The sequence below is a fragment of the Anarhichas minor genome, unplaced genomic scaffold, assembly GCF_050575085.1.
Source record: "Anarhichas minor isolate MPS153535 unplaced genomic scaffold, ASM5057508v1 ptg000043l, whole genome shotgun sequence".
NCBI classification, from domain to species: domain Eukaryota; kingdom Metazoa; phylum Chordata; class Actinopteri; order Perciformes; family Anarhichadidae; genus Anarhichas; species Anarhichas minor.
In genome coordinates, this window is record NW_027466489.1 from 1,116,252 (window position 1) to 1,140,788 (window position 24,537).

The 24,537-nt window shown below is 40.5% G+C and overlaps 1 protein-coding gene across 6 annotated transcripts in view; it reads right to left on the reverse strand.

Annotated features, from left to right (window-relative positions):
• Positions 1 to 24,537, reverse strand: part of scn8ab (sodium channel, voltage gated, type VIII, alpha subunit b) — a 37,244-nt gene that overhangs the window by 1,635 nt on the left and 11,072 nt on the right. For 2 of the 6 annotated variants that reach the window (XM_076110837.1, XM_076110838.1), the window contains exons 6-26: positions 21,762 to 21,983; positions 21,482 to 21,545; positions 20,438 to 20,579; positions 19,042 to 19,248; positions 18,677 to 18,958; positions 15,736 to 16,059; positions 14,314 to 14,446; positions 13,586 to 13,824; positions 11,919 to 12,092; positions 11,134 to 11,490; positions 10,830 to 11,003; positions 10,368 to 10,661; positions 8,615 to 8,732; positions 8,278 to 8,432; positions 7,290 to 7,463; positions 3,687 to 3,809; positions 1,672 to 1,956; positions 1,531 to 1,584; positions 1,304 to 1,441; positions 758 to 862; positions 390 to 660 (exon numbers count right to left, since the gene is read on the reverse strand). In XM_076110837.1, the coding sequence (XP_075966952.1) occupies positions 390 to 660; positions 758 to 862; positions 1,304 to 1,441; positions 1,531 to 1,584; positions 1,672 to 1,956; positions 3,687 to 3,809; positions 7,290 to 7,463; positions 8,278 to 8,432; positions 8,615 to 8,732; positions 10,368 to 10,661; positions 10,830 to 11,003; positions 11,134 to 11,490; positions 11,919 to 12,092; positions 13,586 to 13,824; positions 14,314 to 14,446; positions 15,736 to 16,059; positions 18,677 to 18,958; positions 19,042 to 19,248; positions 20,438 to 20,579; positions 21,482 to 21,545; positions 21,762 to 21,983 (4,035 nt within the window). Of the gene's footprint in view, positions 1 to 389; positions 661 to 757; positions 863 to 1,303; positions 1,442 to 1,530; positions 1,585 to 1,671; positions 1,957 to 3,686; positions 3,810 to 7,289; positions 7,464 to 8,277; positions 8,433 to 8,614; positions 8,769 to 10,367; positions 10,734 to 10,829; positions 11,004 to 11,133; positions 11,491 to 11,918; positions 12,093 to 13,585; positions 13,825 to 14,313; positions 14,447 to 15,702; positions 16,060 to 18,676; positions 18,959 to 19,041; positions 19,249 to 20,437; positions 20,580 to 21,481; positions 21,546 to 21,761; positions 21,984 to 24,537 lie in introns of all 6 variants that reach the window. The other 4 variants (XM_076110839.1, XM_076110840.1, XM_076110836.1 and 1 more) reach the window with 3 other exon arrangements.

The following is a 24,537-nucleotide window of genomic DNA, read 5'->3' on the forward strand; positions in this document are numbered from 1 at the left end:
GCAGAAAGAAGTTGATATACAAATATAACTTAATACATCCACAAATAATATTGTCTGTTTAATAATACAAAGCTTTAAACATTTCCCTTAAACTGAACTTGTGAACTTTATTCATTGTGAAGACATTCATGTGATAACTTTTTTGTTTTGTCTGTTTTTGAGCCACGTAGATCGTTAAAGGGGTATCAGAGAGATAGATATTTCAGAACTAAAATGAACTGCATGGCTTCATACCACTCGAGGAAAGTGACAAAACGTCTTCCATTTTTGGGGAAGTGACCCTTGAAACCATCTGTGTGTACTTTACTCTTGAATGATGTGAGCTAATTTCAACTAAGCAGCCTCACACTTCTTTTGCTGTTCATAAATAACCCTTTTTAAATACTTGCCCACAATTGAAAGGATGACCACAACCACGTCGAAGATGTTCCAGCCGTTGGTGAAGTAGTAGTGACGCAGTGCAAAGAGCTTCAATACAAACTCGCAAGTGAAGACCACAATGAAGATGAAGTTGACCCAGTAAAGCACATCCTCCGTGTCCTGTGTCTGATCATCTGTCTCCACCATCATGGTGACCATGTTGAGGCAGATGAGGATCATGATGGAGATGTCGAACACCTGCTGCGTCACAAAGTCAAACACCATACCCTGGAACATGTTCTGAGGAGAAAAGGAGGGAACAGAAGGAGGGATATTTGGAGTCATTTTCTTAATCCTTTGAAATTTACAAATACAAACCTTGCAAAACACTATTTACCTGAGGCCTGGGTATTGGCTTTTGTGGCTTCTTTGACCCCAGCTTCTTCATGGCATTGTAGTATTTCTTCTGCTCTTCCGTCATGAAGATGTCTTGACCTCCAAAGTGAAGGGACAAAAACAATTTGGTTACAATTTGCAAGGATGTAGACCTCTCATTCAAGTACTAATCCAGACACAGTTAAAAGTTTCATGTGACTGTATTTTGAGAACAGCAATACAAAAACATTTTGGGGAAATATGCTTACGCACTTTATTGCTACCATTCACCAGTCTCGAACAGTAAATGTGAAGCTACTACCAGGGGCCAGGTGGCCTAGCGTAGACTGGAAACAGTGAATTAGCTAACCTGGCTCTGTGGTTCCCTGGTTTCCAGTCTTTATGCTAAACTACCGGGCAGAGCTTCCTATTTAATTGACAGAAATGTATTGATCTTCTCATCTGACATCTAAAAAGTGAATAAGCATATTTTCCTAAACTATTCCTTATAAATAATCTACAAAGTAGCTTGTTCTCATGAAGTGAAAGTGAGGAAAATAAATCTTATCTTTTTCTTTTGTTGGTTGAAGTTGTCAATGATGACACCAATGAAGAGGTTTAAGGTGAAGAACGAGCCGAAGATGATGAAGATGACAAAGTAGATGTACATGTACAAGTTGTCCTCATAGATAGGCTGGTCCTCCACCTGTAAAGTGGCAAAAGATTTCTCTTTTTACAAAACGGCACTACTACATGTTGATATGAAAGTCTGACTTTAAAACTCAGAAAGCGTACCTTTCTAGAATCTATTGCTGCGTACATAATGTCCATCCAGCCTTTAAATGTTGCCTGTTTGGTGGGCAGACATTGCGTGAGAAAACAGGTTAAACACTCAGCAGAGAGAAACGAATGTGAAGTGACAGAAAAGTTTCTCACCACTTGCAGGAGTGCCAGGTATCCCGCACCCACATTGTCAAAATTGATCTTGATGTTTTTCCATCTGACTTCAGAAGAGTTTGCATTAATGAGTGCAAAACACTCTGTTTTGTTGTTGACAGCATCAGGGAGGAAGTTCTCCTCAGCTGTCTCATTGTAACAGTAGTAATACTTTCCAGCAAACAGATTGACACCCATGATGCTGAAGATGAGCCAGAAGATGAGACACACCAGCAGCACATTCATGATGGAGGGAATCGCACCCACCAAGGCGTTCACCACAACCTGAAGAGAACAGCAAGACAACAGAGCCGCTGTAACTTGGCAATCACACAACGGCGGCTGAGTTGTTCACACATAAGAATATCAACAGTCACAAACATAGAAATGCACATTCTTTCCCTCCACTAGAGGCTGTAGGTGTGTTCATTTGTCTTGGCACAAGATGAAGCTCGTCACAATAAAATAGTCATGCTTTGATGCATTTATTTAGCAAGTTGGAGTGAAAACAAAATGTGTCAAATAGTGACTCATTCTTTAAACATTGTTTCCTAATCAGGTTTGAGCAAAATGTGAATAGAATCGATTAAAAAAGAATAATACTAAGGATGCTTTTTTTACAAAAAGATCTTTATCAATGCAAAATAAAACTGCAAAATAAAACTGTCTAGTTACCAGTGTGCTCATGCAGAGTGCATGTGTGACACTTACTTGTGCCTCCTTGCATTCAGTTATAACTAATAATGAATAAATGATTGTGACTTTTATAAACTATTCTGCACTGATGCAGTGTGTGATGGAGGAGATACAGCTATTAGCTTAAGGAGGACACCACTTGAATGTGCATTTCCAAACACAGAGGTGCAATGGTAACAAAAAGCCAAATAAACCATATCTATATAAGCAAACATCAAATTTAAAAATGTTTTCAATTTCAGATTTCTGCCTACTAATAAGGGCAAAGCATTAATATGATCAGTCAATATAGCTATTGCAAAATTATGATAATGAAAATCATGACATTCACTGAGAAGTGGTGAGCAAGGATGGCGAGGGGGGGGGGGTGGGGGGGGGGGGGGGGGAGGTATGCAACCAGAAGTTTGTTGATCTTCCAGTGTGACAATGCCAAAGCCAAACTGTGATAAGATCAAATAACAGGACGGTTGAGGCAGAGCAACAGTCAGAGGGAGCTGAGCTTGGGAACTAAAAAGATTTGTTTTTCTGCCCAGCAACAACCAGAGGCTGATCCAACCAATCACAAATAATGATCACCTAACTATCCTAGTAGAAAGAATTTACATCTTTCTCAGCTCAGTACAGAGATCTAGCGGTTGCATGGTATCAAAATAGTTGACCTAGAAACTTTACAAGTGGTCAAGGATTAATGAAATGTGTGCATACTGTAAAAACTATAAAATAAAAAAGCACACAGTTCAATTTAGCCTATGCACATGGACTTATATATCAATTTGTTTGTCTATCACATGACAACTGGGCTCTGTGGCTCAGAAACACTTTAACAAGCTTGCTCTGATTGGATAACATCAGTCTTCACTAACAATGTCCAGCGACTGGGTTTTGTGTGATGGTTCGTACCAACCTCTAGTTGTTCTCTCAGCTGGTACTGAACACTTCAGAGCTGAGTAATTATCATAACGGGTTGCATCATTCAGGACGTAATCCCTGTAATGGTCTCGTGTATCATAAGGCATGGGAGAGATTTTTAAGGTATTATATTAATATTTTCAATGGATAAATCACTGCAAATTGCCATAACATTGTACTAAATTCATAAAATATGAAATGAAATATGATAAATCAAATCAGATGTGTTATGACCATCTGAGATGATTTGCATCCATGCAAAAAGCTTCTAATTAATAAAAGCTTTTACCTAAAAAATTTCCCTTCAGCAACATTTTAAAGAAATTCTGTTTTGCCATCTCAAGCATGCGTTGATGCTTTTATTTAATCGGCATGCAGAAGGACCAGCTGTCTGGTATCTTAGGTCTTACCCTCATCCCTTCAAAACGTGACAGGGCCCTGAGGGGTCTCAAGGCCCTCAGTGTCCTGAGTGATTTAATCGGGCCTAGATCGGAGTAGCCCAACGCATTAGCTATAAGGCTGACTATAGACACCTACACAGATAGGGACAGAAGGAGAGGGGGAGACAAAGGGAAGGGAAGAGAGGACCCACATAGTTAGAGGGGATAAAGAGAGAAAGTTGGGCCCTATATATACTGTAAAGACGCTCAATGGTTATATAGAGATATATATAAGTACATATATAAGTTTTATATGTGTAAATATATGTATCTACAGAAGGGTAAACAGGGGTTACTACAATAGACAAAGGTCAATAAAGTGCACATGACCCAAGCTTTCATTTTTCTTATTAATGTGTTTGTTTGCTTATGTTTGTGTTTGGTTTAGTTTGGCAAGCCAGTCAAGCTTGATAACCAGCTTAACAGCACAGTAAGCACACCTGGAAAGAAACTTGTGGTTGACACAGTGAGAGGGAGAGAAGATAAAGAGTCAAACAAAGGGAAAAATTAGAGGAGAGATGTATTCACAAACACTAAATCAATGTGACACAATCATATACACACAGTACACAGTACAAAACAGTACAGTTTCCACACCAGAGAGCATCTTACTTAAAGAGGGGAAGAGAAAACGCAGAAGGTTGAGGACAACTTTCAGGGTTAGAAGAGAAAGGATAACCTGTGAAAGTACAAGTCCCAACACAGCACACCAACCTTACCCTGAACCCTCAAACACCGACCCCTCAGTCCCCCTCGACAGCTGCACAATGTCTCTCTTAACTTAAAGAGAGACACAGTTATAGGCACCTGCTGTGAGAGAGAGGACAGGTCAATATTAGGGTAGAGATGGAAAGTCAGGATAAGATATCTGCACAACACACGGGCCAATTAACTGTAGAATATATCGAGATTTCTGCATATTTGAGGTTTTCTCCTGGGGAAATGAGGAAGGGGTTTGACAAGAACTGGATACAACCGCATAACCTGGAGAACTTGACTCATCTCTCCTCAATCACAAGCTATATCTATAAATAAGGCTTCTCACAATAAATGGGAGAAATAAGAGGTCTGCATTTCTATTTCAGAAGAGAGAAGCCATCTCACACAGGTTGAAGGTATCACCACGCCAGTCACAACACAACAGTCACAACACATCATCAGTGAGAGACAAACGTGTTAGCTAGCATTGAATACATGACATTTGGATTATAATTACATTTTGTCATTACAGCGGACTATGGCATAACACATATTTAGAGCCCAATTTACTTTTTCTCCATCATTTTGTCTAATGTTATATTTTTCTTTTATTTCTCATATATTTGTGAAGGTGGTCCTCAGAAACTATTTAAAAATCAGGCTTTAACAACCCCTGCTCTATGGCTTCTCCCAAGCCAAAATTGTTGCTTGCTCTGAATAAATACAAAACTCTACCGGGCAGTTGTTTAATAAATTTACTGAGCACTTTCACACTCCCGAAAGGATAAAGGTTTCCTGTTGTGCTGCCACCATCGGCCCACAAAGTCAACAACACAATCTCCTACTAACCGCTAGATTTTCATTTCATCTTCTGAACACATGCTTGTTCTCGCGAGGATAAACCCTTTTTAAATTTAATGACCCAAAGTAATTTCTTCAGTGATCCCTCAAGATAAACAAGCATTTTCAGCCCTAGTGGGCAAGCATGTCCTATGTTTGAAAAACGGCAACACACACTTGATGCACTCTTTTCCTGGTTCCACTTAAGGCCCCGTTTACCCCACAATTCATCATGGTTTACTGCGCAATACCAGCCCACTTGTTAGCGGTAATGTGCCTTTAAGATAACTTGGTTTATTTGATGTATTAATTGCATCACTCCTCTCAGCTCCTGTGAGGTGTGTTACTGTCATCTGAATGTAACCGTAATACTGTATGGTTGATCCATACCTATTTGGTCATCATGCGGAAAATGACATAAAAACACAAAGTATCTGAGCTTAATTCAGCCATGTATTAGTAAAAGCCACAGGATGTCTTCTTTCATCAAGTGTGTCCAGGTGAGCTCTGATAAACTCCCTCACGCTTGTGGTCTTAACCGGCACTGTGGCACTGTTGGAGTCACAGGAAACACATCACACAAGTAGGCACTTGGCAACTCCTAAATACCGCAAGTGTGGGTATTGGTACAGACCAAAAGACAAGTTCAGAAAACCATCAGGAAGCACAACATACATTAGTGCCTCCTTATCATGTGACAAAGGATGTTAATATGGAATCACGGACAGACTGGCGCCTCACAGTGAAGAACAATGGAAAATTGGTGGTCTAGGGATAATGGACGACTTACCAACAGATAGATGACTCAGCACAACATAAATCATATCATCGTATACATTTAAAAGGATTAGTACAACAAGAAAAAAATCTCAGATTAAATTCAATATTATGAGGAAAGAATATGAATTACAAGAAAAAAAGTCAGAGGCTGTTTTCGAGATTGTTCACTAGTTTTCTAAACTGTAGGGAAATTGTATGTCAAGAAACAATTTAGACATTGTTTAGGTCATGCACGATGCAGGGTAGCAACCATCACTTATTCACTACTCTTTACTGTTTGCATGGTGGCCTCATTGTGCACTGGTAGGTATGCACATAAAATTCTGCCCTGGTGTTAACCCTTGGCTTGCTTTTACAATTAACTTGAGCTGTTTTACTTCCCAACGTAAACTTCCTGTTTCAACAGAAAATACATCACATTAAGGGCACAGCCAGACAGAACATGGCAAAGCTGACAGGCACCACTAACACCTCCCACAATTAGCTGCTTGTGGAAAGATCAATCATGCTGTCAATCCAAACGCAGTTCAGTGCCTGCTACTGCTACCGTACACAGTTTAGTTTTACAAATGACACAAATCAGAACAGAAGCTACGTCTAAAGTGAGCTTTATGTCAGCAGCTGTATTTAATGAGCATCACACTCGATTGGTTACCGTACCATGATTTTCTACAATTTGCTTAGCTTGCCAAATTCAATCTGGCTGTAATTTAAGGAATCAAGGACCCCATTTCATGTGGCCTTAAAGCACACCATGTAATGTGTATTTTTCTTTTTCAAATATAGACAAAGAAAGAAATTCAAGGGAGAGACTCGTCACACTTAAATGACAGAAAAGGACCAACCGTATGTGCTCAATAGTAATTGTCAGTTGGGAAAACACTGAATGACTCAGCAGTCCAGAGCTAGACAGGAGCGCTGAAATCTACCATGGTCTATGTATATTTATTTACTGTGTCAAGGCTGCTGTCGTGCTGCTTTTATGGGGTCCAACATGTCAAGTGGCGGCCTTGTAATGGTAGGCTAGAAAACTGAATTGGAACGCTATGAGGAAATATAGCCCTCTTATCAGTTTCCCAGTAATATCACATTATATTTTCACTTTTTCTGTGAGCACTGGTGTTTCTAAACCATGCTGACTCAATACCAATGCCATTTTCAGTGTCAGTGACATTTAAAGTTGAACCAATATCTAAATTGTTTTGTTGCACTACTAGTTTAGTATACAACACAATGGTTTGCAAGTGTACTTACATCCACAATGAAGAAGTCTAACCAACACCAGGCATTAGTGAAGTACTTGACAAAGCCGTAGGCCACCCATTTCAGCAACATCTCCAGGATGAAGATATAGGTGAAAACCCGATCAGCATACTCCAGAATGATCTTGATTGTCTTCCTCTGCTCAATGTACACGTCTTCAAAGGCCTAAAGAACAGCACAGAGTCAACACACGGACAATGGCTTTTGCAGCATTTACCATCAACATTACACATGTTGATGTTGCAATTGAGTCAACTGTGTGGTAAGCCACACCTTACAGTGTTTGTTTGATTTCTACTAAACTGATAAAAACAGTATTGCATGACATCTTTATCAACCAATACTATTATTGATAGATTTTTTTTTTTTTTTTTTTCACTGAAGAATCGCAGACTTGGCTTTTTATTGTTCAAAAACATCTTTACTTGTGTTATATTTTGTAAAGCAGCTTATAAACTTTGTTTAACTTTTCATGGAAAGAGTTGATTACATAATAAGGAAAAATAGTTGATAAAGGAAATTGTCATCAAGTCAAACAAGACTGATCATTCCCACAGCTCTTCCATTCTCCATTGCCTGTATCCATTCTTCACCACATAAGTGTTTTGATTTGGCCACAGGCCTTCCCCCGACAGAAAGCTGCAAACCTAAGCTAGAGTCTGCTGGTTGAAAGGTTGGTGCATTACAGCACTCTGATGTCCATTAGCAACGATCATATCAAGAGCAGTTGCAAAAGAAAAGCAAGAGATAATCTTGCTCGTGCACATCCATAGAGGTTTGCTTTCTCTAAATGAATGCACACACATGTTTCATTTATTTATGTTATCTCCTAAATGTATCATACTTTTGTTAAGTACTGAGTAACTTTGTTTTGATATGTGCTTCATAATAATAATTAGGAGCCCTAGTAGTGGAATTAGTATGATGTTTATGAGTGTATTCAAAAGTAAGAAACACCCGTGTGCATCTGTGCTCCTACCAGGGCTCCACTGCTGAGCAGGATCATGAAGATGATGAGGGTTTCAAACCAGTTGTGTTCTACAATCAGGTAGCAGGTCTTCCTCAAGAACCACCAGTGTTTCCCCCAGCCGTGAGTGATGGGAACATCACAGCACGGGTATTTGGCAATACATTCTGTATGACAGATAAAAACACAACAGCTGATATAAACAGAAGAGACGGATGCATTATACGACCAAGGACACAATGCAAAATGTGTCACAGTGGCATTAATATAGTATGTATAATGCTAATAACAATTCTTGTTTGTTCATTGTTATTATTTACCACAAAGTCAGATAATAAACACCACCTACCCTCTGTCCAGCAGGCTGATGGGTCAACATACTCCTCCACTACATCCACCACTGCAACCTCCTCCACATCAGGCTTGATGTCTATTGTGCTGCCCTCAGACGAACTGGTGTCATCAAGCTGGGACAAACAGAGGACCAAAGAGATCAGTTCAACCTCTGATTTTCTCTCTGAACACTACAGGCTCAGCAGTGAGATGCTGAAAGCATCTGGACACGGCTCAGTGTCAGTACAGCCATTACGCTAATGCCCCTTTGGGTTTATATGTATGTCATGATTTATTGCTGGAGGTATACATGTTGTAGCCATGTAGTGTAGCTAGGTCTCCCTCCGCCACCGCCTATTATTCAGATTATTAACAGATTATGAAGGAAGTAATTAAACTTGACCAGTGATTGATTGCGCTGGTATTGATGGTCATTCTTATACATGCATAAATATAGATTCTTCGGTGATGAAGGATTCATTTATTTGTGATGAAAGAATTAAACAAATGTTTGTATGAGTCAAAAAGAAAGAGTCAGTTCAGCACACAAAAAATAAATCTGTTGTGATGAAAAACACAAATATGTACAATTTATACCAAGTAGATCTTTGGAATGCATATTAGTGTTTTACTAATGTGTACAAATAAGGATTGCTCTGAATATGAAATACAGAGTTGGAAGGTATAGTGAAAAGGAACATGAAATTCTAATTTTTAGACAATAAAACAACGGCTCGATGAAGTTCACCTGTACCAATAAATCATGTCATACTGTATCTTAACGACAAGGTCAAGGTGAGGCAGGGCGAACTAGTGAAACCCCCGCATAACAGCAGACTTATTGCAATAAAGTAAACACAAACACATGCAGCATATTTAATTCACTAGAGAATGATACTGCACTTTATAATCTTAAGTCGTCAGCAAAGGACCGCGTTCACACTCTCTTCTGCTCCCTCTCTCTTCTGTTTCTCTCTACCAAACAGCCAGATGGATCCTTGTTTTTCTGATTGGCTGTTAGCAGCGCTGTCTGTGTCTACTCCCTGCAGTGTACCCCGGGGCTAGCTGTGGTGCAGGGAAGAGTGTTGTGTGGTTGGTTGAGGGAGCCCTGTGGAATATGGACCTGGTGCAGGTACAGTAGTAACGCTGCTGCATTATCTCCTTTCTTCCAACTACAAACCAGGTCAAGGTGACCCACGCAGCAGACTTCTGTACATGCTTTGGGTCTGGCTAACCCTTCTGCCACATTCATATTATACAGTCTGTTCCTCTGTCTGTTGTCTCGTCAGGACTTTGTCTCTGTCTGTCTGTAGGGTCAGCACTCAGGCTCAGTGTTGCAGCTCTTATGTCTAAATGGATGTTCTGAAATGTCAAGTAAACTAAATGACTTCAGTGTGGCAGCTCAGAGCCGTTCTGCTTAATGGATCAAAAGATGCCACATGGGCACAAACCTAAACAAACAGACATTTTCCTCTGACTTATTACATCACTTTATATTACACGATTAAGTCACCTTTTTGGTAAACATAACTATATTGTGGTTTTTGTTTAGACAATTTTAAGATCTAAATTTAAAAGCTACATTTCTAAACTGGTAAATAACTTATTAAATACAAGGAATATCACAGCGGTGGTATATCTCTCTCCCTCCTTCAAGCAATCATTTACTCAAACGATCACCAAACTCTTAAGCGAGGACATCACCACTGCCATCTCTCTGCTAACAACTAGCCTCCATTCCCATACTCTTACCAGTCGTTCCTACTTACATCTTTGCTGTTCTCCACATCCGATTCACTGCTGAAGTCTTCCGTGTTAAGGTTTTCAAAGTCCGACTCGCCAACAGCGATAGGAACACAGACAGTGAGGTTGGGGTTGTGGATGAAGGACATGTAGTCCTCATCAATCATATACTTTCCCACACTGCTCCCAATGCCGCTGGTGGTGCCATTGCCATTTTTAGCATAGTCCAGCTCACGGTTGATGTCTACTGTGTGGTTTGCAATGCAGTTGAGCTTCTTTTCGTACATGTCATCCAGAGGCTTCTGTTCATCCTCTTCAGGCTGCATGCCAGAGCGAGACAATAGAACAAACAAAAAAAGATTACTAGAAAACAAGAATACCATCGTAGAACTCTGATTAAAACACACATTCATGTAACATCAGATATAGTTCAAGTTATAAAACAACCAAGAATTGGTCATGCATATAGATGTTTAATTAGGTGGTACCTTCTTGAGCACTGTTGCCACGAAGATCCGAAAGTTAACCTTGAACCAGGCAATCCCTATCTTAATGCGGGCAACCGCAAGCTGGAGGTTGTTGGGTTCACCATCATCATCTGTGGCTGCGAGGTTGTCTGCACTGAATGAGCTCAGCAGCAAGGCCAGGAACAGGTTCAGCACCTCAAAAACAAACACCACAAAAGATGGAACCCCTGCACTCACATTAAATGGATGGTTAACAACTGGGAAACTACAGTGGGCTACTATCATCCAATAGCATCTACACTATGTTATCTTTGTCTTTGCTTACCACCAGGTTTCCGATGACCATGACCATCATGAAGACCGTGAGGCACATGGTTTGTCCAGCCACCTCCATACAGTCCCACATGGTCTCAATCCATTCCCCACACAACACTCTGAAGACAATCAGGAAGGAGTGGAAGAAGTCATGCATGTGCCAGCGGGGCAGTACGCAGGTCGGGTTGATCTTACACACACAGTCCTTGTAGCTTTTGCCAAACAGCTGCATGCCCACTACGGCAAAGATGAAGACGATGATGGCCAGCACAAGGGTCAGATTACCCAGAGCTCCCACTGAGTTACCAATGATCTTGATCAGCATGTTGAGGGTGGGCCACGATTTGGCTAGTTTGAACACTCTTAACTAAAAGAGGAACAGGACACAAGATTATTACACAGTTATTCATAGTGTGACAATGATGTAAAAACGGTTGGATTCCAACAAACTCGTTTTTTAAATTTAATTTGAAAAGATCATGTGAAGCAAATGTACGGACTGCCAACATGTGTATGCCATTTGGTACGGCACAAGATATAGACATAAAGAGGGTTTACAGTTTTACACAACGACATGATGGTTTACTAGTTTTAGAAGTTCTTTCAAGGCTTAAAATCAGCCTTGATTTGGAGTATTAAAGAGAGAAATTTCATAATAATAATAAAGAGAAATCATGTTGAAAGTGCGACAGTTAAAAGATGCATATTTTAATAACCAATCTTTTTAGACTGTGCATGAGGGCCATAAGAAGTAAATAAATGCTTACATTCCTGTATCTATTCTCTTCCACTCACCAATCGGAATGACCTGAGCACTGACAGACCTTCCACATCAGCCAGTCCGAGCTCAACTAAACTCAGAGTCACGATGAAGCCATCAAAGCAGTTCCAGCCTCCCTGGAAGTAGTAATAGGGATCCATGGCAACTAGCTTGGCAAACATCTCCCCAGCAAAGATACCTGTGAAAACCTGCGGACCCACACAGAATATCACATGAGATGCACATCTCAACCGCTCTATAAATATGGGATAAAATTTACAATTTGAACAGAAAATGTAATTTAAATTGGTTCCATGAAATGTTGTGATGTATTTCATGGTGAAACCGGATGATCAGGGTGTACACAGTGAGCGAGGAATCTTAAGTGTTAAACAATGGAATTTCAGTGAGATTTATGAGTGCTTTACTTGTTGGACTAGCTACACCTGCTAAGATAAGATAAGATACTCCTTTATTAGTCCCGCAGTGGGGACATTTACAGGATTACAGCAGCATGCTAGTGCAGCGTGACGTTACCATTGAAGATACACTGGTTTCCAGAAAGTAACAGTAGCCTTTTCATTTCATTTTTGTTTCATTAGACTGACTTTGTAAAATTTGAAATTTTGGATTTGACATCAGTTCTTGAATCTTTCATATTACTGTTGAAAGTCCCAACAATAATGCCATAATGGCACTAATGGCACAAACATAAAAAACTGAGAGATTTCAAATCCTTTCCTTATTCTAGAAGAAAATTCAGTGCAGAACGAAAAAAAATGTCTTTCTTACATTGCATTTTACTTGATGTATTTCTGATTAAAAATGTATTGGGATTCACTTAGAGTGAAGACTCCTCTGACAGGGGATGGTCATAGCATAGTGGCACCATGTTCCAGCAGAACTTGTATGGAGCTGTAGTATTTTAGCCTGTCACATATTGTCCACCCAACAGATAATCATGTGCCCAATCAGTGCTGCCGAGAACACCGAATGATTCATATTGCACAATGATCCATCGCATGGATTTCTCTGATTTCAATTCCTGTTTCACTCCTGACAGCATGCCAATCTCTATGACCTCATTTCCTGTACTGACACTGTGCCAATTCTGCTGCCCTCAAACAGCTGTGCTAAGGTGATATCTGACAGCAAGGGCAGAGCACAAACAAATCAAAATGTTTGCTGTACATCTGGTTAGTATGTACACAGCCAAACTAGTCCTGCACAGATCAGTGGCAAGCCCGATTACTATGACTGCTATTTTGTGTGTGTGTGTGTGTGTGTGTGTGAGTGAGTGAGTGAGTGAGAGAGTGAGAGAGTGAGAGAGAGAGAGAGAGAGAGAGAGAGAGAGAGAGCAGTCAGTAGAGTTGAGGTAAGCAGGATGCAATGAAAGCAGGAAAGTGACCCGCTTGTGCGTGATAAGGGTTTGGGGAGCAGGCTGGCTGGCTACATAAAATGGAACTAAATCTTTAATGAGACCCCATCAGAGTCCTATATACACTATGCGTGTGTGTATTCTTAAGTGCACATACCAAATGATGCATTGATGTATTGGTTTGTGGTTAGGTCAGGTAGGTGGGGCAAACCTGCTGTGATTCTGTGACTCCTGAGAGGAATGAGGTTCATGCAGGCCTAAACAGTTACAAAAACAAATGCCAGTGGTACAAGAAAGGACAAAAGAAGAACTGTGGTTTCTCACCAGGTTGCCAACAGCCAGAACCCCCTCAAACTGAGGGGTCATGGGGTAGTGCTCCATGGCCATGAAGAGAGTGTTGAGGACAATACAGATGGTGATGGCCAGGTCAACAAATGGGTCCATGACAATCAAGTAGACTATGTGCTTGATCTTCAGCCACATGGGAAAGCACTCCCAGATGAGGAAGATGTTGGCAAACTTGTACCAACAGGGAGGACAGGACCTCTGAGACTCCTCCAACTCTGCAGGAAGAGATGGAGAAGAAAGAAACCAAAACTTTCCAGATAAGCAATTTCATTTGGATTTTGTTTCAATTTTATTGTGTCTACCACAAACTTTCTGGTATCTGGATGCCTTGTCTGCATCATGAAAATATCATGTTGAGGTGTTACTGCAAACAGTATCTTGTGCAACATCTAGACCACAGGTGGCTTGAACTGTGTTCAAATCTCAGTCAGGTAAAAATGAAATCAGACTCATGCAACTCATGAATCAGAATCTGCCCACAAATTGCAGACCACAACTGACATCAGTTTGTAAACATCAGGCTGCCTTCCTACTTGCAATTTCCATATCCAGATCTTATGACAACTGCATGCATATGTATAACAAGAACACATATTTAACTACACGTGTAAATGCAAGGCTCATTGGATGTATTAATCTTAACAATACAGATCATTTTTTGGTACAAGGTCTAAATTCAAAAAGGCAAAAGGAAACGTCTGTACCCTCTAAGAGTGTGTTGGTGACTACGCTCATCTGACTATTGGCTCTTTCCTTTTCTTTGAAGGACGAGTTGAGCTGGTCCACAGATACCATGAGAGAGCCAGAGTGCTTCTTCTTAATCTCCACGTCGGTAGTCTGTACTCAGAGAAATACACAATGTCAGTCAGAGATAGTACTCGCATGAATGCATACCCACAAACATCACATATTAAAACTCATGCTCTTAAGCTATCTAAATGATGAATGATGCCATAGGTCTGCTCAGAAGATGAAAAACATAATATGATGAAAGCAACTTTTCAGATTAGATCATTAAACATATTCCCCCAAAATACCTAATTGGTTGAATTTAAGCATTTCCTGCAACATATCATCAACACACTGTCAATTCTCAAATAATTGCCTTAATTTACCACAACCGAGAAGGGAACCAGGACTTTATTGAAACATTTATATTTAATTTTAGTAAGCAGCCATTATTGAAGTACTGACTATCATTTGAGAATTTCTGGTAGAGTTTCTGAACCCTTCATCTTTTACTGTGCATGACATTGCTACAACCCTTTAAGTAAGGAACATTAAACAGCATGCGATGACATGCATGTCAAGAACAGAGGGGAATTCAAGACACCTTTTGCTGCTACACCATGCTACATTTTAAGAAAGGTAAAAAGGTAAAATCAGGTAGAGTGGTTGAGAATAAAAGAGGGGTCTACCATGCTAGCTAGAATGAGGAGATATATTGTTATAGAAAAAAGGTTTCAGATTTGTTCTTGCGCCATCCAGTGGCTCAAGAGCGGAGACTAAATGAGGACAAGAAGGAAAGAGAGGGAGACAGAAAGAGAGTGAAAGAAAAATACGGAAAAATATAGAGAGAGATAAAAGTTGGGATAAAAAAAACTAAACAGTGTGGGCCTGGAAGTGGAAAGCCCCTCAAATCAAAGAAGTAAAAGTAGGGAGCGAGTTGTTTTACCTGTAAAATGTTTTGATATTTTAGATTGTTTTAATAAATGACAATGACTATATATGGGTAAGCTTGTTGATAGAATTGTTAGGAGAGTGCGCCGCTGATATCATATTGCATTATTGTTATATATTAATTAATCAATGAAATGATCATCATGATGCTGGTACGGTAGAGAGTTCATGGATACTGTTTCAGCTGGTTAGTGCCTTCTGAAGCTGTTTAAAAAAGGAGCAGTGGAAAAGAGCATTAGATCAGGGTGGAAGCGTAAATGTCTGTGTAAGATGAAATAATAAGACAGAAACTAGTTATTCAGGGGAGAAAAAGGGATCTACTTAGAGCCAAGGGGAAGAGGTTGTGCAGCTGCAGAGACCGGGGCCACCACCATCATGCCTAAACTGTATTGGTGTCCCATGGACGTCCTTACACTGTCATCAGTGGCTGCCTTATCTATTTTCACCTCAGGCAGAAGCCGTCTGCCGGGCCCAGGGCCGATGAGAGACACCACGCCATTGCAGTCCACCGTGCTGTTCCTCTTCCCTCCAGAGTGGGGTGCCAGTGGGTGGATGCGTGATGAGCCTTGGCTGAAGCCACTGTAGCTGTTGCGGCGGTAAGGGATGAACAGTGAGCCTCGACGGTCTTCGCTCTCCTCTACTGTACTGTGCTCGTCGTCTGCAAACTCGTTTTCTGAGCCCATGTCCTTGGAACGGCCTTTGAAGCTGAAGATGCTGCTGCGGCTGTTGTGGCGCGACATAAAGGGAGAGCCTGGGATGCTGAGTAGTGACTGAAGAGGGAGAAACAGATGCAGAGGGGGAGAGTTAATGAGTTATTAAAAAGAGCAGGAGTTAGGCAATGTGTAAATACAAATGGCAGACAAGGTGAAGAGGGCGACTGGGGCACAGACTTAAGAACTAAACCAGAGGACAGAGAGAAAAATAAAAGGATAAAAGCACACCAAACTGATTACTGGCTTCAGTGTTACATACAGGTATCAAGGCTGGCAGTAGTGCCCTTGTACCCAACCACGTGTTATCACGAGATGAGATGCAACAGTGATAAGAAGAATGAAGAGCTTTTGTCGTAATCACGCTCAATCACTGTTAAAACATGAGAACTGCATCATTGCAATACACTGTAAAATAGGAATGAAATGATACAAAATGAGTTAAGATGCTTTCATAAATGTATTGTCTTTTCCTTGTCATTCATGCAATTTTTCTCTTTATTCTGTAAAGACGATCACACGAATCCAGTAATCAATCCATTGCTAATGGGAACATCAACAACATCAACAACAATTTAAGCAATAAACTGTCCATGATATATAAGGACAAACAATTGAAGTTATTTTCTCCTTGTTTAAGCTTAGTATTCTAACATGTTGTTAACTCATGAATTAAATTAAAGACCATCATTTCAGCCCAATACGTGCTTTGGGGATGTTTTGATCTGGACTATAGTTGTTTTGCTCTATCCTCATAATATAGTGCTTAGTTTTGTTTAAAGCTTGTCCCATTTGGTTCTACAGAAAGCATTCATTACAATGAAACATTTTCTTTCTTCACATAATTTGCCTTTGGGACACATTGTGACATTGGGGCTGGCCACATACAAAAGCCATTCACTTTATTAAGTTCCTTTGTATGCCATTGCGCCCTAGTCTGAAGCCGTCAAACAAATCATCTTGCTGGAGAGGACCCCAGGGAAGATCGGTGAGACAAAACGTTTGAGAGAAACATTGAGTAGGACGGGGAACTGGTCAGTGAGTGTAGTAGGCAAGGCAGTCGAGAAAAGAAAATGCTGTCCGACCTCAATCCAAAACGTTCAAAATGTTGGGCATTGAGTGAGAGAGGAGGAAAACAGCTATCTGCAATGCAAAAGAGGCGAGAGAAAGAGCCTTAAGATGGCTGTGGCTAGTGGGAGGAGAGCCAAGGGGAGGACGCAGCTAATGTGCCATTAAGACACAACCTGAGACCTGATCAACCTCACCTGAGTCAAATTGAAGGAGGAGTACGATGTTTAGAGACCCAAAACATCCGTAGATTTCAGGAACATCGATGAAGATGTGTCAAGAAGCATACAAGGTTTTTTTGTACAAAGCAAAGCTGACCCTTCAGTGTTGACTAGGAAAGACTGATTGTCAAGCTATGTTGTAGTGGAGGTATACACAGGTATACAGGGTATAGCCACCTCTTTTTACTTACCTATGTACTGTTGGGATATATTGGAGAGTATACCCACTTCCTCCTCAGTAACCATCCCATCTACCTAGTAGTGCACCACCTCATAAACGACCCCTGCACTACTATTGACAACCATGACAGCGACAGCTCTACCAGGGTAGAACGGGTTGGCAATCCAACCTGCTGGTGATGAACATGATTTCTAAGTCAGCAGAGCCAGAATACCGAAAGCCAAAGACCAAATCTGGCCATAGCCAACCACCGATAGGGCTCTTATGGAGAAACTGACCGTCAAAACACATCCCAGGCTGTGGATGGATTCTGCAGGGATTCGAGAAGCTGATCATGTCAGCCCAGATGAGATTCAAACCAGCAAATCCAGATCTCTGGCGCTGGAGAGAGACAAGGTTGAGGTTCTCCATAATTGCAACCATCACAGAGAAGCGAAAAGCATAGGAAAGGTGTTTTGACAGCTCCCTGAGGGAACCAACATCCATCCGATCAACCTGCATTAAAGCACAGGGCTTGCTGAAATCAATACACTGGTCAACGCATGTCTGTACCAACATGGAACTATGTTTAGAATCCGGTGGTAACTTTGGATGCGCAGATTTCTGACCCACTTAAAAAAACATTAATGTTGACCCTGACTGGAAGTGGTTTGCATACCTGGAGAGGCAGCTGAAGTTCCAACAGCATATTGTGATCACTTTGAAACCAGATATTGTTTTCTGGTCAGACCGATCAAACAAATCGTTTTGCTGGAGCAGACAGTCCCTTGGGAAGATCGCTTGGACAAGGTCCCTAAGAGGAAACTTGCAAAGTGCGAGGAACTGGTCAGCAAGTGCAGGCAAGGTAGTTGGAGAGTAAGGTCTGCCTTTTGAAGTCTTTGCCCAGACCTCACAACATACTAAACATCCAGAGAGGGAGGCAAAGAAAAGCCATCAGCAATACCACCAAAGCAGCAGAAAGAGCCTCAAGATGGCTGTGGCTCAAGAGAAGAGAGTCGTGCAGAGGACGTACTGTAGCTAACTTTCCTAGGCTCAAGCTGAGGCCTGATCTACCTCAGCTGGGTCACATGGGGAAGGTATGGTTGAAAGACCTGAACCTCCTGTAACATTGCGAATAATGTGTTTGAAAGCATCAGTAGGTGTATCTGCACATGCTAAGTCAAACAGCAGTCTGCATTTACTGTATAGTTTTTTTTGCCAACTTTACCTGGTTCATAATGGATGTCTTCCTCCCCAGCCGGCTTCCTGGGAAACGAATGGTGCTTTTCTTGCTGCCGTCGTCTGACTCAGACTTGACAACCTTCTCGCTGTCTCCCTTCTCTTTGTCCTGCTCTTTTTGACGCCATTTTTTCTTGCGATTGCGACGCTCCTTGGCACTCTTAGAGCTCAGTTTGGAGACCTCGGAGGAGCTGCGGGACAGGTGCCCTCCTTCTTCATCCTCTAACGCAACCTCCGACACCGTGCCTGCAGATGTTGCCATGGCGGCAGCCTGAGAGAAAATAAAGACACATGATAACCCTAAACTATGAAACAGGTAAAGGTGTTTGTGTGTGAGAGAGGGCGAGGACCAACCTGTGTTTCTTCTTGCTGCCTTTTGAGCTGCTCCAGCATGGCCTTGAATTCAGCCTCTTTCTGCTCCGCCTCCTCAATAGTGGCCTGGTTCTGCTCCTCATAAGCCATAGCCACCACAGCCAAGATGAGATTCACCAGGTAGAAGGAGCCCACAAAGATGACCAGCACAAAGAAGATCATGTAGGTCTTCCCTGCAGCTCGCAGAGTCTGACAGACAAACACAAACAGATAGTTAGATTTAGAGCGATTTAACACAGAAAGTCATGTTTTTAAACAAACATATTGTCGTATTGCTGAGATATAAATGGAATGCATGTTACTAAAACAGTTGTCTTATGTCCATGAGTTTCTTACAGCAGGGCTTTCTTATTCTGTCAAAGGTAATGTATGTATGTGTGTTAAGTCCGCCTTGCTAGTGCTTCTATATATCCTGACTTTCTCCAAAAACATCCAGACAGGAAAGAAGCCTTAGAGTGCCAGTAATCCCAGTTCTAAACACACACGAAAAGAAAAGAAATGACTGGCCTATTTGCCAAATGAAGTGAATCTATTATGGGTGCGGAGGTGCAGGTCTGGAGGAGGAGGAAAGAAATGCTAATACAATGTCATGGTAGCGGAGTTTAACGTTACAGATATCTGGGCGGATGTGTGTCCCACAGAGCAACAGAAAGTGAGAGGACTAAAGAAGGCAGAGATGTAATACTGGTTTAGTGATCTCTTAAAAAATACATTTGGCAGAGATCATGACTGTTCTAAAGGTCGTTCAACAAAAAATTAATTCACTTTTGTTCATTGCTTCATAACAAATGTATATAATTAAATATTTTTGTTCCGGCATGAAAGACAAACACAAGTCTGGTGGCTATTCACACACTCCTAGCCACAGTATTTGTGATCAGCTGTCCCTCCTTCCCTTTTATCCAGAGGGCAAATGAACTGATGGAGGAGAGCTGCTGAGAGGCACCTTTGCTGATTCATTCAGTTAGTAGGATGATGATGATGTATTTTTATTTATTTTTAGGAAGTGAGGACAAAATCATTAGTACTGCTTAGGGGGTGTTTTATATAGGAATCTAAAACAGCTGCAAGATGGGGCCAAAATGTAATCCAGGGAATGAATTTAGCACCTTCCACCTGCCAAATACAGGATAAAAGCTGGCTGTGGCAGGTAAAAGGTATCCTGCCACCATGACAGAAAGGTTTTCTTTATATTAAAAAATATCATTTGTAAAAAGCAATTTCTAAATGAAAAATAGTCAGTGATTAAGGTTGCATGATATATTACAAATTTCTACTGTCTGGTACTACAGAACAGAATTCTTAAGTGTTCTACATCTACATCATACCAATTTGAGACAAAGGAGAAGAAAGACACATTTAGAAAACACTTCTTTACCAGCATGTATAGATTTTCCCAGAAGTCTTGGGTCATGAGGCGAAATAGGGTGAGGAAAGCCCATCCAAAGCTGTCAAAGCTGGTGTAACCATAGTTGGGGTTCCTTCCAGCTTTCATACATGTAAAGCCCTCCGGACATCGTCTGAAAGGAACAAAAATTGTATCTTAACAAGTGACGGAAATGTGCCGCATCAACACAGTTGGCATTACAGATACAGGCACCACTCGCAGTCTAAGATACAACAGGACCATGAAACTGGGCCTGAAAAAAAAAGGCGTGTTTTGTTGTTGTTTGCTTGTGCATGTGTGCTTACATGTACACTGTTAGGAGTAGGATATTGATATGATTTACCGTAATATTTCATGACCCAGCAAGTTTGGCTCATGAACTATGAATACATGTTTGAATGCTTAGATTGTCTAAATCAAGGGTGCCCAAAATGTTTCCCTCGGGGGGGGAACTTAATGATGGGCCACTGGCCAAAAAACCAAACATTGACTGTATTGTTTTGTATTGTTAAGATGCAAAATGGTATTAGGATCCCAAGTTCCCTTCATTGAATTGCCTCTTGTCTGTGTACCACTGTCTCTGCCTCTTCATGTTTTACCTTACTAGCGCCAAACTGACTTCCTGCACACTCTGCCCGCCATGCTCAGATTTAACAAAAAATAAATAAATAAACTATTGGGGATCCTACATATTTAAAGAGCATTTTCCCTCCTAACAATAAGCATTGATTTATAAGCATTGATTTATATTATATTCTTTTTTTTTGAGTATGTGTACTCATATTATTTCATTTGTAAGTTGTGAAAGTATTTTGTTCCTAAATTGTGCCCCCCATAATACAATTAGCTTTTGTTAGTATAACTAACCCCAATTTATTGGTTAAATGCTATTAACATTGTGCTGTAAAGTTTACAAAAGCCTGAAGATCTATCAGTCCGAAATGAGATGCGCAACAGAAAAATGGGAGAAAGTTGCTGAAAACATTCAAGTATAAATATGGAGGCATGCACTTAGTGAGTGGCGCGCTAACTTACCCGGAGTCACTACTATTTCCACATAGTAGAGCATCAAGCTGATTAGGGAGGATGTAGAAATTACCTTTTTTTTAAAAACACAACAAAAAACAGTCACTTGTGTTAGCCACTGGGGGGAAATATGTTACCTTGAGCAGTCAAAGTAACAAAAATGGAATCTTTCTAGAATCCAAAACAATACAAAGAGAAAAGAATCACTAGGATGCACACACTTTATGTCTGGTCCCATTTATGTAATCATGTGCAACTAGTTTAATCAAGTGTCAAGGTAATCACTCACTGTCATTCATGATGTATTCTTTCCAGACAAAGGGATTGCTGCCATTCATCGGGTATTGCTCAGTGATGTTGATTGGCCAGATTACACACTTCTGCCGCAGGTTCCCCATAAAGAGCTGCAGTCCAATCAGAGCAAAGACGCTGAGACAGAAGACGGTCAGGATCATCACATCCGACAGCTTCTTCACAGACTGGATCAGAGCACCCACAATGGTCTTCAGGCCTGTCAATTAATAAACAATAAACACACACAAACACACACACACACACACACAAATGTGCACGTATGCACATACATGAAAACAGACAAACTCATACACACACACCAGCATACAAATTCAAATGCACACAGACACACACAAACACACAGATAGACAAAATATAAGAGTGCATAAGCTGGTTTTATAGCTGCAGTTCAGAGCTGACTCAAGTCAAGCACGGAAAAAGTTAAGTTAGGTAACTCATATCTAATCCTGTATTGTTATATAAATCTAAACTTGGCAGACATTCGAATTATTTCTCAAGCACCTACGCCCACACTGCCAATCCTCAACACCAGAAATTGACTCAGTGTGTCACGTGCATTCCTTTAGAGAATAAAACAGACAGAGCTTGTCGATGTTCTTCTCGTCATTCCTGCCTGGACGGAAATCTGAATTTTGCTCACTGAATTAAATGATCTAATTAATAGATAGATGCTGGCCATGTTGTTCTTGTGGGTATTCATTGACTTGATGTATGCATTAAGCATATCCACAGAATGTAATTTTAACACCTCCAATTGGGAAAACCCATCACAATTGGCAAACAGGGGCTCCATTTCACTCAAAGTCATAGTGGGTTCTAACAGATGTTGTCATATTTGCTGATACGCAAACAAAATAGAATAGTAGTAAGTAAAATGGTTGAGGTAACCACATGGATGTGAGTTGGTGTGGAGTGCATCAAGATTAATACGTTTATTGTTCAACTGTAAAAAGTAGCTCTTTATTTTGCAGCTTTATCTGATTATATATTTTTTTTGCACGGAAGTCAAGATACCTAAGAACTTTAAATCATGTCTTTATTCTTTTATGTAATATTCTGTATGTCTTACTTGTTTGTGCTATGTATGTAGCTACTGTGAAAAATAACTTCTTCTTTAGGATTAATAATTAAATATCCAAGCTCAAAGACAGAAGAACATGCTGTCCTGCATCCCCACATCTCATGGGAGGGGAACCCCTGTCTCTCCATTCCTGTGCTAATTGTCTCACTTCTTTCTTTTCTTGCTCATTTAAATAGGCCTCAGGCTTACTTATCATTAGCACTACATTGTTCAGATAAAGAGAATAATCCCATATCATGTAACTCAATGTCTTCTGTTTCAAGGTCTTAATAAGCAGTGTGATATCATTTAAGAAATGTGGCTGTATGTTTGTGGCATTAGAAAGTAATGAATCTCCCTGTGATTAGTAGCCTTTAAACCCTACAAAATGACACTCACTGATATACTCTCATGTAGCAGTCAGCGTGTCAACAAAGGAAGTTTTTGTGGGCTGCCTAGTTAAGAAAACATGTGATTCAACAAGCCATTCTGATTTGGCTCCACTTCTTATGTCACATGCTCATTAGAATATATCGCCCATCATCTGAGTCATTTTCTTATTTTTTGAACATTAACCCTGACAATGAGCATGATATATCACCTTTGATTAGATTTTCACTTATTTAGTCATGATTATTTAATGTTATAGAGAACTTATTAGGATTTAAAGCCAGCTTTACAGAGGTTTTAGAAAATACAAAACACTTGTGGCTACAATACTGTACAGTATGTCCAAACTACAAATATCTGAGCATTGTATTTTAGAAGAACCATATTCCATAACAAAGGTCTACTATCAGCTTGCCATCACCTGAGCAGATGTGCATACCATGTCAATACTTTTGCAGTCTCTCTCAAATTCAAACTTTGGTGACTGTATGTCTTGAAAGCAGATTTCTAGCTATGTGGTTAACAAAAAGAACAATTCTAGAAGCATTCAATAAAATCAAAGACATGATTATCTAGTATGTAATAACAGCACACTGATTTGACTATGATTCAAGTTGCATTCAAGTTGAACCACAGATATAGAGGTCACATTCAGGGTTTCTTCCCCCATAAAACACACAACAACACAACAAACACTACAGCTGTACAGGATGTTTCCATCAGAAAGACACACTTTCATTTTACATGTTTGAAGTACTTACTACATGTAAGAAAATATTTCTATTTTAAAAGCTGTTCCACTGAGGAAAAACAGACAGCGCTACACTCTAAGAAATAAATGTGATAACCAGAACCATAAAGGGTTTTTCAGCTTGTCCTCATAGAAAAACTCAGAAACTTTCCACCTTCTAAGGGTGCTAACAAGAACCCACCCAGGGGGCTTAACTGGAACCCTTTTACTTTCAAAGGGTTTAATCTAAAACCCACCCAGAGGGTTCTACCGAGAACCCTTATATAAAATTCACTGTTATATCACAGAGATCTTTCTCCACCTTAACCATGGTTTTTGTTTAGGTTAGGGAGCCACGTCCAGTAGCCTTGGGCCTAATAAGGCTCCGAAAGGGCCGGGGCTTATGTTGTGCAGCTCAAACCACAACAATCATCGTTCACAATCATAGTTTTTTGGGGGTGTGGGCTTAGAGGATCTTTAAATACCCATGCTTTTAACAGTCTATGGAGAACTCTTTCTTTCAAAAAGGGTTCTTTGGTTAAAAACATTCAGGTAGAGCTCCAGCCCTCC